This window comes from Sinohyriopsis cumingii, chromosome 2, assembly GCF_028554795.1.
Source record: "Sinohyriopsis cumingii isolate HCF-2022 chromosome 2, ASM2855479v2, whole genome shotgun sequence".
Taxonomy (NCBI): domain Eukaryota; kingdom Metazoa; phylum Mollusca; class Bivalvia; order Unionida; family Unionidae; genus Sinohyriopsis; species Sinohyriopsis cumingii.
In genome coordinates this window covers 95,879,401-95,893,136 of record NC_142962.1, presented here as the reverse complement: position 1 = coordinate 95,893,136, position 13,736 = coordinate 95,879,401, and the positions used below count along the sequence as shown (strand labels likewise).

At 34.0% G+C, this 13,736-nt stretch overlaps 1 protein-coding gene across 6 annotated transcripts in view; it reads left to right on the top strand.

The window, feature by feature from the left end:
- LOC149805419 (putative 4-coumarate--CoA ligase 1) overlaps positions 1–13,736 on the top strand; it is a 93,596-nt gene that overhangs the window by 32,364 nt on the left and 47,496 nt on the right. For all 6 annotated transcript variants that reach the window (XR_016419546.1, XR_016419549.1, XM_089949985.1 and 3 more), the window contains 3 exons: positions 7,155–7,362; positions 7,718–7,821; positions 10,244–10,446. Coding sequence is in view for 4 of the 6 variants with exons in the window: in XM_089949985.1 (XP_089806111.1) it covers positions 7,155–7,362; positions 7,718–7,821; positions 10,244–10,446 (515 nt within the window). In the remaining 2 variants the exon portion in view is untranslated. The remainder of the gene's footprint in view (positions 1–7,154; positions 7,363–7,717; positions 7,822–10,243; positions 10,447–13,736) is intronic.

Here is a 13,736-nt window from a genome sequence, read left to right as displayed (position 1 = left end):
TGAATGAATTGATTAAGTTTTATGCATTTGTCTTATCCTTTGTTCCTTGTTTTTAAAATGGGGGGTGGGGTACATAAAACTGGATGGTGTGAGAATACTGTATAGCTGGAAACAACGACCCCAGTACATGTACAAAATGCTCTTTGCCAAACTTCACAGATCCTTTCTCAAACTGTTCTGGTGGCCTAGTGGTTAGAGCATCCAGCTCGGATGCAGGAGGTCGTGGGTTCGATTCACAGCCAAGTCATACCTAAGACTTAAAAAAATGGTACTAACAGCTGCCTCGCTTGTCTGCAGCATGATGCCCCAGTGCTAGACATCACTATAAACTGCCACACTGCAGACATTGTAACTATATGAGTGAAAAATTGTTAAAGCTATGTTAAAAGTCCAAGTCATGCACACACATACAGAGATCCTTTCTCCCAACCAGAGAAGGATTTAATGATAATTACAAAGCTCATCACATATGAAGGTTACTCTACGTTGTTCAACTACAATGCTGTCTGGCATTTCTGCTCACCTAAGGTTTCTGTCACCAATATTTAAGCAAAACGCATACCAAGTTTGACCGATTGACGTAAATAAAATATTGCAGTGCTTACCATTTGAAAAGAGGCAATCGTCACCAGAATATGCTTTTCAAAATAATATTAATTTTGGACACACAGGATACCAACCCTCTGTTTTTGTGACTCACAATATATCTGCACATAGCTTTGAAAAGATGTAATGTTTATTAATCAGGCTATGGAAATGAAATACATTACTTTAGACTATTTCTGTCAGCATCTTGGTTAAGTAATAAGGTCAGGTTTATAGCTGGTTTTACAAAACTCAACGTAACAATGCCAGTAAATGGCAAGAGATATCAAGCAAACTAAACTGATCATGTAAATTTATTTTAGTAAAGTTCAGGATTTTATTATTTAAAAAAATATATTATGTTGAAGAGAACCAACAGTGAATAAGATGTAATGTGTTTACAACTTCTCGTTTATGCAGGAAAGAAAATTACTAAAGAATTTAGAAACAGACTATATGCCAGGTAATTTCTTGAGAATCCCATTTTAGCAGTAACTTGACATGTTGTATAGCAGATGATAAAACTGCATGTGGGACAACTTGTAAATATGGAAACTTGGATTAAAATGCAGTATTGTTTTAAGGTATACATTTCCATCTTTTATATAATGTATTCTTTTATGATTTCTAAAAGATACATAGTAAATAGGTTTTCTGGGTTAAAGTTCAAGGTGGTCATGGAGTGGATCTTGATGTTGACATTTAGAAAACACATTTTCATATGCAATTAGGGTAGAAGTGTGTGATATCTTTTTACACTTTATGAATATCACTTCATTAATAAAAGGACAATCGTTCTTTCTTGATACAAATTAGATATTTGACCAAAAACAACAAAACAACACATGATCCATAGTTTACAGGAATGTTGTATCATTGCGCAGAACTACCCAACACGCAGAATTGGCCAACATGATTGGTATGTATCAGAGCAATGATCCTATAACAGTTACTGAAAGTCTGAATATACCTCCCCGTTTGTGTATACCCCCCCACTGATTTAAAAAACAAAAGGCACAAATGAAATAAAAGATGCAGAGTACTTGGTTCATTTATTGATTATAATTTCAAATCTGATTATGCTCATGTGACTGCTCCAGTGGCCTAGTGGTTAGAATGTCCACCTCAGATGCAGGAGGTCATGGGTTTGAACCCAGGCAGAATCATACCAAAGACTTACAAAAATGGTACTAACAGTTGCCTCGCTTGGTGCTCAACATTAAGAGGTTAGTGTTAGGACTTGTCACCAGCAGGTACCTCAGGTGGTCTCCATTTTCTCATAAGAATCTCATTTTAAACGAAATAATAAACAGGTACTTCTATGGTTTAAATTTCACTAATGGTCTTTGAAACAAACAGGAGATCTCAGAATCTTTTCCTGTTCAGCAACAAGTGATTGTCATTTTTTGTCACCCTGATTAGAATAAAGAGGACAAGTTGTTAAAAGAGGATCAATGTGATCAATACTCTTTGATTGAACCAAACAAGAAGTAAAAGTGACCTAATCAAAAGCCTGACCAATACATGTGTCAGCTAAAGGAATTCTTTACTGATCAACATTATTCTCAAGAGGTTTCTTTTCAATAGTTCTAGTAACTGCACAAGGTGGGTATAAATCAGCGAATTCATTTTTGACTTTCTGATCCAAACAAGGCTTGTCAGTAACAAGTAGATTAACCACAACCTTATCTCCAGCTAGGTTGTTGCCTAGTAATAAATGAATGCCCTCAAGTCATAAAGAAGACACTGTTCTGACTGTCACAGGTCCTGAGACAAAATCCGATGACAAATTTACACAATGGAGAGGAGCATTAACAAAGCCACACTCTACTAACTGAATAAGAACACTCTCATTCGAAGAAGACTTCTCAGAAAAATGCAAAGTACCTGATAATAAATAACACTGAGAAGCCCCTGCATCCCTTAAAATGTCAATAGGGATAGGATTGGCCGAATCACCCATGAGTGATATAGAACCCTTTGACATAATTCTCCGTAATAAAACCAGACTAGGGTTTATTAGACCCAACAAATGTATTGCTTTCAGTACATGGCTGTAACCTTGACCTCTTAGAAATAAGAGCATTTGGAATAGGTCTATCTTGATTTTGATGCTTATTTTTCAATTTGTAGCAATCAGAAATAATGTGTCCTTTCTTCTTGCAATAGGTACACATAGGAAGAGATAAGGACTTCTGATCAGTCTTATCAAAAACTTGATTTCTAAAAGTTGTGCTAGATTGAGATTTAGAAGGGCTTAGGCAGAAGACTGAGGAGTGCAAGACTTACTTACAAAACAAATTTTATGAGCTAAGGAATACTTGTCAGCTGTATGAGCAGCAGTTTCTAATGTTTCGACCTTATGCTCATCAAGATAAGTCTTAATGTCATTATGGATGCAATTATTGAACTCTTCAAGTAATGTGAGTTGCCTAAGATTTTTGTAATACTGATCAACTTTCTTGGCTAAGCACCACCTGTAAAATAACTGCTCTTTTTCTCTTACAAAGCTTCTTCTTCATAGTTCCTCAATTTTTGTTGATAAGCCTCAGTGATTAACTCATAACCCTTTAAGATGCATTCTTAATCAGATCATAGTCAGCACTTTGCTGTACTGACAGGGAAGCATAGATGTCTTGGGCTTTGCCAAACAGTGCACTCTGTAATAATGGAGTCCAATGCTCTCTTGGCCATTTAGAATTTTCAGCAGTGTTTTCAAAATGAGGAAAATATTTATTTACTTCTTTTTTTCTAAAAGAGGGCACTAACTTAATATTCTTAGTAACATCAAAACTTGAATTTGTATGTCCCAGGGTTTAATGCCATTTTTCAATACAGTATAGGCTATACATGGTGGCCAGGATTAATGGTGGAGGAAGAACCCCGGAAAGAACCACCGACCCACAAGAAGTTACCCGCAAGCTTTCTCACATACCCACAGTGGCTGAGCCCAAGACTCGAACCCATGCAGAGAGATGAGATGGCAGTGAGACGTAATGGTTAGCGCTTTAGACCACTCATCCACTTGAGGCCCCTGAATTTGTATGTAAAGTGGAGATGTGGTTTTCACTTGCCAGCTCTGATTCTTTTAATCTAAATTGAAATTCTCTTTCTTCCTTTTCTTTTCGCATTTGCATTTGTCTATATCTCTTCTCTTTCTCCTATTTCATTTGCATTTGTTATTCCTCTTTATCTTGCTGAAGCTCAAGCCGTCTTAACTCTTATTCTATCTTGTATTTTAATTTTAATTCCTTTACTTTTATGTGAGTCTGATACAGACTACTAATCAAATCTAAAGCACTTTTATCCAATACATTAATCTTTTCCACCAAATATTAAACCAAAATATTTTTCATTTCTAGCTTCATTAAAGAAACTTTTGCCCCAGAAAGATCATATTTTCTGACAAGATGAAGCAGTTCATCTTATTTCAAGGAATCTAACTGTTCCTAGGTAGGATTTGTAATAAAGATCTCCACTTTAGATGACATTGTGAAAAGTTTGTTGATGTCACTAAAAAAGATTTCTAAAATAATACTTGGGATTTTAAAAATTCTGAAACTATGGGAATTTAAATTTCAAAAACGTTTTCAGAAATATTTTTGCAAAATTTGTATCCTGGATGAGCCCCCAATTTTCTGTTATGAGTCTTTGCTCTTAACTAACAGAAAAGAGTGAAAGACAACAATGCTCTGTAAACTTTAACAAATAATTGTTATTTCCCTTGAATACAAAGTGAAAATGAGATAAAACAATGTCTGGTATGGCAAATTAAATCCCAAGATAATCCAAGAATTACAGAAACAAGTCCTAGTAATTTAGAGTCCTGCATAAAATTCACTAAAAGTCCAGAAAATATTAAAAAACTGAAATCAATAATGTGTCTGTGGTAGCTATTAAAGTGGTGATGTGTCAATGGTATTTTTTGAATCACATAAATATAATTCCAGGTTTTAATTCAGTGTAAATTCTAGTGAATGTCTTTATCCAAGAATTTTATCAGAGCCCTTATGTATTTCCAGAGAAAATAATCACTTGAATTCAATAATTTGAACATAAAAGGATTCCAGACCAAAACTTCTGTCACAGTTAATAATACAACTTAAAAGTGCTAGATATTAAAACATGAATGACCAAGTTCTTACACTCACAAGATTATATAGTTCTCTACTTGACCTCAGGTCACAATTAGCATTTTCTATATAAAAAAAAACATTATCTAATGGAAAGTAACTTTGAAGAATGATCATGATGATTACAAAATCAAAACCAGAACCTGTAAAATTCACTTAGGAAAATCCAAAACCCACATAAAGTAAATAATATCACTTTAGAAAATCATTAAATACCATTGACAACACTGAAACTCCTTGAGTAGATATTGATTCTCAACTAAATTTTAGCAACTACATATCTAAGATTTGTCAAAAAGTGAAAGACAATTAAACGTATTGCAACATCTCAACCACTGTGCCCACTATTACTAAGCTACTAATCTACAAATGCTTTATTAGGACAGATTTAAAATACTGCCCCCTCTTCTGGTATTTCTTTGGGAAACATAACTTGGACAAAATGGAAACATAATATAGGGTACTAAAACTGGTATTGGATGATTTTACTAGATCATACGATTCTCTGCTAAGAAATTCAAACCTTCCAACTATTCACATTAGTTAATTAAGATGTATGGCAACTGAAATATACAGGATATTTCACAAAACCCCCCACTTTATTACTTGAGTAATCTGGTGACTTTCAAAAACTGCAAATACAATCCAAGAAACCAAAATCTGGCAACAGTACAGAGAGTAATGACAACTAGGTATGGTAAGCTCTCTTTGAAATTTGATACTCCCAAAGTCAGGAACAGCCTGCCTAATTAACTAAGAACAGTTTCCGATTTCAAAGAATTCAACAGGCTGATTCAGACATGGTCCTGGCCGCAGTGTAAATGTATGTTATGTCTGTCTGTTTAGCTGTCAATGGCACTTCAGCTATAGGATTCACTGAGATAGTCAGACTTAAATCCTGACACTGTAATGACTTTGTTAAATATTAAGTCCCCTCTCTGTGATGTAAATACAGTAAAAGCAATAAAAAATGTACATCTGCACGTTGTCTATTGCTGTGATGTAGTTTAAATATGATGTTGTACTATCTTTTACCTCGAGTTGTCTTGTCATTTAATCTAATGTTGCATTGTCTTTTAAATTTGCTGTTAACCATTGGCACTATAATGTCTGCATGTTGTCTATTCTGTGATGTAGTTTAAATATGGTTTTGTACCATCTTTTAACTCGAGTTATTTTGTCATTTAATCTAATGTTGCATTGTCTTTTAAATCTGCTGTTAACCATTGGCACTATAATGTCTGCATGTTGTCTATTGCTGTGATGTAGTTTAAATATGATTTTGTACTATCTTTTACCTTGAGTTGTATTGTCATTTAATCTAATGTTGCATTGTCTTTTAAATCTGCTGTTAACCATTGGCACTATAATGTCTGCATGTGTACTGTTACACTGTGGATATGGGGCCCCATGTATAGCCTATCGTGTGCTGAAAAATGGCGTTAAACCCCACAATAACAACAACAACAACACTGTGGATATTCTATCTGTGTACATGTCTGTTGAATTATGAAATGCTGTTGTTATGTCCTTAAATTAACTATTACAGAGCTAGTATTTTATATATTTTACTCAGACCAATGACGTTAAATAAAATTTCTTACATCTTGTCTTGTATCTTGTATCATGTAAACACTGTGAAGTTGTTGGAATTGGACAGGAGTTTCATTAGTAAGACAGTCACCATATTTGCATGGGCGAGTCTATGTTTTCAAGCAACAGATATGAAATAGTTCTTGATCTTTTATAATCTCAGTACAGGTAATTTTGTAAATTTTTGCTTTACATGTAAGCAATACTTTATATTTTGTTCAATTTTTCATACAAATAATAAAACTAGGCATTGCAAATATTGGATGCTTACGACAATTTTTACTGATATGGACTATTCCAGACACCAAAAAAGGAGAGTGAGCTGCTTGTTTAAATTGAGAGTTTCTGTTTGGTTTTGAAACACCAAGAAATTCGTAATGATAGGGGCAACCTGGCAAAAATCAGGTTATAAATTCTAAATTGACAAATAAAATTACAAAGTTTTGTGCATTTTTTTTTATCCTTGGTGCGTTTTGTTTTTAAAATCTATAGTGGAATACAAAAAAACCCCAGAGGGTGTGCAAAGACTACAGTTTGGTCTAATATGTAGAATCACTATAGGTCTCATTGCTCTTTATTATCCTTGGCTTACCTGATAAAATAGACATTTCATTATATCTATGATATTATTTTTATTCCATGTTCGACACTAAAATAAGAAATTCCCTTAAACTCCTTGCCCTGGTTGTTGGAACATCACTAAGACTACTTATGCAGTGAGTGCTCCCTCCAGTACTGGTGATGTTAAAACAGAATCCTAACATCTCAAATTTAAAAAAAATTCTCCACAGAATGTTCACACTCGGAAATCATACAGCAGTAACATTAGTATTTCTTTTTCAGAAAGATTTTTCAACAGGTGCTTCCTATACTTACACACGATTGAAGGATAGATGTATCAAGGTAGCAAGCTGTCTCACACGTCTGGGTTACAAGAAGGGTGATGTTATTGCTTACTATGGCATCAATAATCCTGAATTTGCCATGTTGTTACTGGGATGTGCTGCTGCTGGGATCATTCTCACAACTATCAACCCTGCGTATACTCCTAGTATGCTTATTTTGTATTAATTTAACTTAGATGAGTAACTGTTCTGAGAATTGTGACAAGATCGATTATTTCAGTAATTTGTTTATATTTACTTATTAATGTCTATTTTCTGATGCAATCTTTGCAGAAGATTTTTTAAAATAAAAATACATATTTTGTGTCTGATTCCTTTTGTAGCCTTTATTTATAAATAGATGACAGATTCGGGAATGTTCTGCACAATTTAGAAATACCTTTGTTACATAATGTCTAATAAATGTGACAAAGTTCTTAAGTTAACAAATGATTGTAGGTGTTTAATTCTCCTATATACTGTTCCTTATGCTAAAATGTTATGTGATTTTCATCCTTTTAGGGGAGCTGGCTCACCATTTGGAACATTCAGGATCCTCAGCAATAGTTACTGTGGCCCCACTCCTGTATAACGTGAAAGAGGCATTGAAAACTATACCTATCAAGGTAGCTCAATTTTTCCCCATACTGTTAGAAGTTTGGGGAACATACTGAATCATTGTTCTGATTGTATATTCATTGATACAAGAATTCTTGTTCATGCTCTTAACTTGTTTTTTGTTTCAATAGCTTACAGGATGGTGTTTATTTTCCATCCAGGCATCTGCACATCTGTATGTGGTCTAGTGTTGCAGTATGGATATATCTTAGGTCTACATTGCCACAAAATTCTTCATCATGAATAAAATGGTCAAGATAACAAATGAAATTGTCATCATGAAATATGACAGCTTTTTTTGTTGATCATAAAAGATTTTAAAAGACATACAGTAAGTTTTGCTTTTGAAAACTAAAATTGTTCCCAATTGGCAATTTTACAAGTTGGTAAAGTTGATTGATTCATGAACAAAAATTGATGATTTTCTTTGGGTCATTTTCATGTAAATAAGTGACAAACATCACCTGCCAGTCACTGTATCATGTAGTTACCAAAGCCAGCGAACAGATAGACCTTTCCAAAATTTCTCCAGTCTCCATCCATGCTCATTAAGTAAGTCATCTTTTCATTTTTGTAAAAAAAATACAGTACAACATTTTACAGACATGTTACAAATACTTTAAAGAAAACAAACAACAAATGTCGAAAAAGTGAGCATAATAGATCAATAGTTTCTGGGATATTTTGGCACAGGGAAACTATATTTCCTGGGAGGGGTGTGTATTTTCCATATGTTGTCACACATGATGCAACTACTCACACTGGCACAAGCAGATAGCCCTTCCACTGGTCATAAGTAATTACTAATTAGATAAACAGGTGCTCAGAAAGGATGAATGACATTTCAGAAAGGTCTATTCCTACTGAGCTTAGGTTCAATCTCCTCCATTTTAAAGTGAAGTCTTGGCCTCATCGCACAGTGATGGATGATGATGATGATGATGATTACTGTTATTGTTCTTATTATTATTCTTATTCTTATTATTATTATTATTATCAAGTTGGTATCTCCTGAACATAATGAATAGAATCCTGTTGATTTACTCTGCCCAGGTGTACACAAAATAAGATCTTCAGGTTGATGTATTTAAAGATTAAGTGTACATTTGTATTCTAAATTAATATTGCCTGGAGTAATGATAGTAAATAATGCTATGCATGTAGTTACATTTTAATGGGGAGGGGGGGCCCTGGGTGACTGAGTGGTCTAAAGCACTCGCCTTTACTGATCACTGCCATCTCACCTCTGTCCATGTAGGTTCAAGTCTTGGGCTAAACCTGTGTGGGTATGTGAGAAAGCTTGCCAGTGGCTTACTTTGAGTCAGTGGCTCTTCCAGAAGTGTTTCTAGGTTCTTCCTCCAGCTATTATACTGGTCACCATGTATAGCCAATCATGTGCTGAAAAATGGTGTTAAGGCCACAACAACACTATATTAGGGATTTGATGGTGGGGTGTGCTACTCACATATGTAGGAGCTACAAGGAGGGGTTGGGGTTGGAAATCAGCTTTAACACTTATGAGGTGCTAAACTTTAGCTGGTTACATCTTTTTTTGGAGGGTCTAAAAATAATGTTGGTATTTTAGGGGAAGGTAATTTTTTAGGGTCAACTTTTCAAAATATGCTTAAAATAATAATTTCATCAGTCAAGTATAGAGCATTACAGTTATCATCCAAGAAAACATTTGTTATCATGTGCTTATAAAGCTATATGCTGGGGATAAAGCTGTTGTACAGTGGTAAGGCATGTTGTCACCTCTAAATTGATGGAACTAAACACAGTTGTTATTACATTATTGTTATAATATCATGCTGACCAAAGAAGGTACTCAGCATGATGTTCTGGCTTTTTTTTTTTTATAAACTTTTTTTGCCAAGTCCTGTTTGTGGGTATATTAGAAGAATAACTTGAATTAATAAGTTCTGTTTATTTCCAAATATTATTTACAGATTTGGCCATGCTTAGCTTGTGGCTATATCTTGAAATGGTCTCAGACAAGGTTAGTGATTACCAGGTTCCATGAAAAAGAAACAACAAAGAATTACAGTTATCTTGTGAATATGTGAACTGTTAATTCCTTAATAACTTACATATGGAAGATTATATTTTTCAAGAATATCAAATATGGCTTCAATACTCAGGATGGGCTCAAGGAAATTCTTTTCATGCAGCCAGTATTCATGTAGCATCATTTACTTTAATGAACTTTTGTTCAGGAACTCTATTTTCTTGCAGATGGTTTGTGTACCACTTGTTTTTGGAGCTCAGAATATAAGCTGGAAGAAAAACTTAAACAGCATATTTAAAAGTAAATACAGCATAACATCACATGCATGCACCATTGACTGATAGACCTACTGGTCATGTTCAGATTCACCTTTTCTCTCAGTATAATGATGATACATATTTTGTGTTGATCTATATTTGCAGAATGTATTTGTGGTGGGTAACTCTGATTGCTATCATCCCTTCTCCATGCTCACAGAGGATGATGGGAAGGCATTTCCTGAGCATGTGCAGATTAGTCCTCGTGAAGATCTCCTTGTACTCCCATATTCTAGTGGAACAACAGGTCTTCCTAAAGGGGTCATGCTTACCCACTATAATGTTGTATGCAATCTCTGCCAATTTAGGTTTGTATTGTCTAATGTAAATATTCAGTAAACATTTCTTTGTGTGCCTTAAAAGGAAGAAAGTACAGATTATGTGTGCTGAAATTCATTGAAATAGTAGAGTGAAATTAATTATGTATAATTTTTAAGATATCTAGTTAACTGTTTACATGATGTGCTGTGAAACTTGTCAAGTAATGCTGTAACTTTAGAAGAGCTCGTAACAAAAACAAAAGAATATATCTGATATGAATATGGTTAGATATATTTTAGAAACAAGCACTCACAAAAGATAACAGATTGTCACGTGCCCCCTACAAAATTATTACTAACCATGGAGAAGAATGGACAACTTGAAGTTAAATAGCTCAGAGCACTCAGTCAGCAAAGCCAATGGTTGAGGTGTATAAAATATAAAATAATATGGTGAAAGGTATAACAGTTTAATAAACTATATTACATATTCAAGAATTACAGGACAATTTTTCAATGCAAGTGCTTCCAATCAATAAAAGACCTGTTCAAATTGCCAGTTATTTCATAACACAAAATTAGAGGTGAGAGTGTTTCCTTCCTTGTCCCTTTTATGTTACTCATCTGTAACTTCCACCTTGTATCCCTTTCCAGTACTTCCAGTATCCTTGTTTCTGTTCTCCCAGTCCTCCTTGCCAGTACTTCCAATACCCTTCTTTCCATCTCCTGCCCTGGTTGTCAGTACTTCCAGTACCCTTCTTTCCATCTCCTGCCCTGCTTGTTGGTACTTCCGGTACCTTCTTTCCATCTCCTGCCCTGCTTGTCAGTACTTCCAGTACCCTTCTTTCCATCTCCTGCCCTGCTTTTCGGTACTTCCGGTACCTTCTTTCCATCTCCAGGCCCAGGGCCTTCACACCACTCAGCAGCCTATTCTTCTGGATCTCCATGTCTTGTCCTCTCTCTCTGATCTCTCTTTGGGTGGCATCCTATCCATCCTGGAAAACTTCCTTTTGATTAGAAGGGACTTCAATTTTGCCTCCTTGTCCAAACACAGGAAAATTAATGTACTCTCACAGACCTTTCATCAGCATAATGGCAATTAAATCATTAGGTCAACTCATATACTCCTATCTAAATATTCCTTGCACGCTTGTTCTGTAATAAAGGCTATAACAACAACAATAATAGCATGACTTCTGATACATGCATGCATATCTCTAATTCTCTATATAGTACTATCAACATCAGCAATATTCCTACATATTTCTTCCTTACAAATTATAAAAGACACATACAAATATAAAATGCCTAATTACACATGCACAAGGCCAACAATGCCTAACTCTGCACAATCCACAATTATATATTCAAATACAACAAGTGCAAGGTCCAACACTACTCACCATTAAATTCAGTTATGCAGATACAGTCAGATAAATTCAGGCATCATAGCAGATACACCATCCACTTCAACTTTATCTTAACAACTACATATATTAATCTTGAATTTTACTAATTTGCTATATGCTATATTATGACATGTTGATAATTCAGCTATACATAGGAGATTGAAGTTCTACTAATTAAATGCACATAATCATATAAATGCACATGATTATATAAATCTTTCAACACCTAGTTAGGTATGTGAGACAGATTTGGGTGAAGATATCTTACTTCTGAAGCCTTTGTTCCAAATCTCGTCCAAAGTTCCTAGAACTCATTTCCCACTAGTTTTACAAGTGCCTAGTTTGCCCTTGGAGTACGTGAAGTTTCTTTGAGTAACTTCAAAACTGTGCTGACTATTTCACAATGAATGCAACAGAATAAGGTCTGGCTGTGTGAGAAACCAGCCCAAAATTTTACTATCTTAGTTCTGATTGGATACCGGTGGTATCTTTGAAAATGTCAGGGGTAGTTGCACTGATATGTTATAATGTCTGGTTCCCGGACAAAAACCTAAGACATTACAGCTGATTGCAAAAAAAAAACAGATTTTCTCACCACCATGGCAATGTTCTTTTTGAAGTAACCACAAAATTGACTGTGACACAATAGCTTTGCATGGACAAGTAGTTTCTTTGTTTCAAAATCGGTCTAAAGTCGTAAAATTATATGTCACATATTGTCAATACCCACAGTAATTGGAATTACGAATTCTATCAGAAGAAATTTATAAACATGAGGAAAAAATTGCTAGCAAATCTTCGCACACAACGTAACACAGATATAGTTATGAAATTTGTAAGATATCAGGATGAATACTTCTTATACCATACAAATGTGTAAGAACCATATTATATTTTACAAAATACATTATACATTTTAAACTATTTACAAAATACATTATAAATTTTAAAATACTTGCAAACTAAATTTAGACATAAAATATATTTATATATATATTTTATTTAATTTATATTTGATTAATTTAATTATTTGTTTGTTGTTTTTTTTTATATATTCCATTACATGTTATTGTAATACAATTTTATTTACTGGATTTGACTTTGTCCAGAAATTTAATTCAGTAGTAAACAACTAATAATAGAAACATCTAATGCTGACCTAGTTCCTGACCTTGATTCAGAACCAGTAAGAGTTGTAATAAACTTTTTTTTTTAAAATTCTTTCTCAGAGTAAGATTTGTAAAGTGAATTTGAAGCCATACTTGAAGTACGTGACAAATAACATGTTTCAGTTAGGTTTTTCCAGAGGATTGACCCACATTCGGGCATCTGTTTTGCGTTGTAGCTAGATTTGTTATTGATGTTTTAAAAAAGAATAGTCATTAGTACTTGAACACTTGATAAGTTAAAGTGTTTTATGTTGTGACCAGTTCTGGGCTAATTATTTTGTTTAATTTAATTTCTTTGGAGTGCAAGTTTATTTTCCCTGGAAATATTAGTGCTCTAAATTAATTCTTGGACACGGACATTTATCAAATTTATGCAGGATTAAAAAACTGGAATAATTTCTGTGATTCAACAAAAGACTGTTGACACAGCAGCACTTAACAGGTTACAACTGACATCATCGTCTTCCATTTTGGATTTCATCAGGATTTGAACTCAGTTTCATTATGACTTTTTATCGCTAGAACTTCTATTTTTGAATTCTTGGATTAGTCTTAGATTATTTTTGGATTTGATTCGTAAAACTGTAAGTTCTTTTTCACATTTTTACTTTGTTTTTCAAGGGAATTAAATTATTTGTTAAATTTTACAAGGCTTGCTGTCTTCACTTTTTTCTTGTTATGTTTTGGAAGAACCTAAACATGCATAACAATGTACAAAATAATTATATATTGCAAAATAAAGTTGTAATATTGTATACAG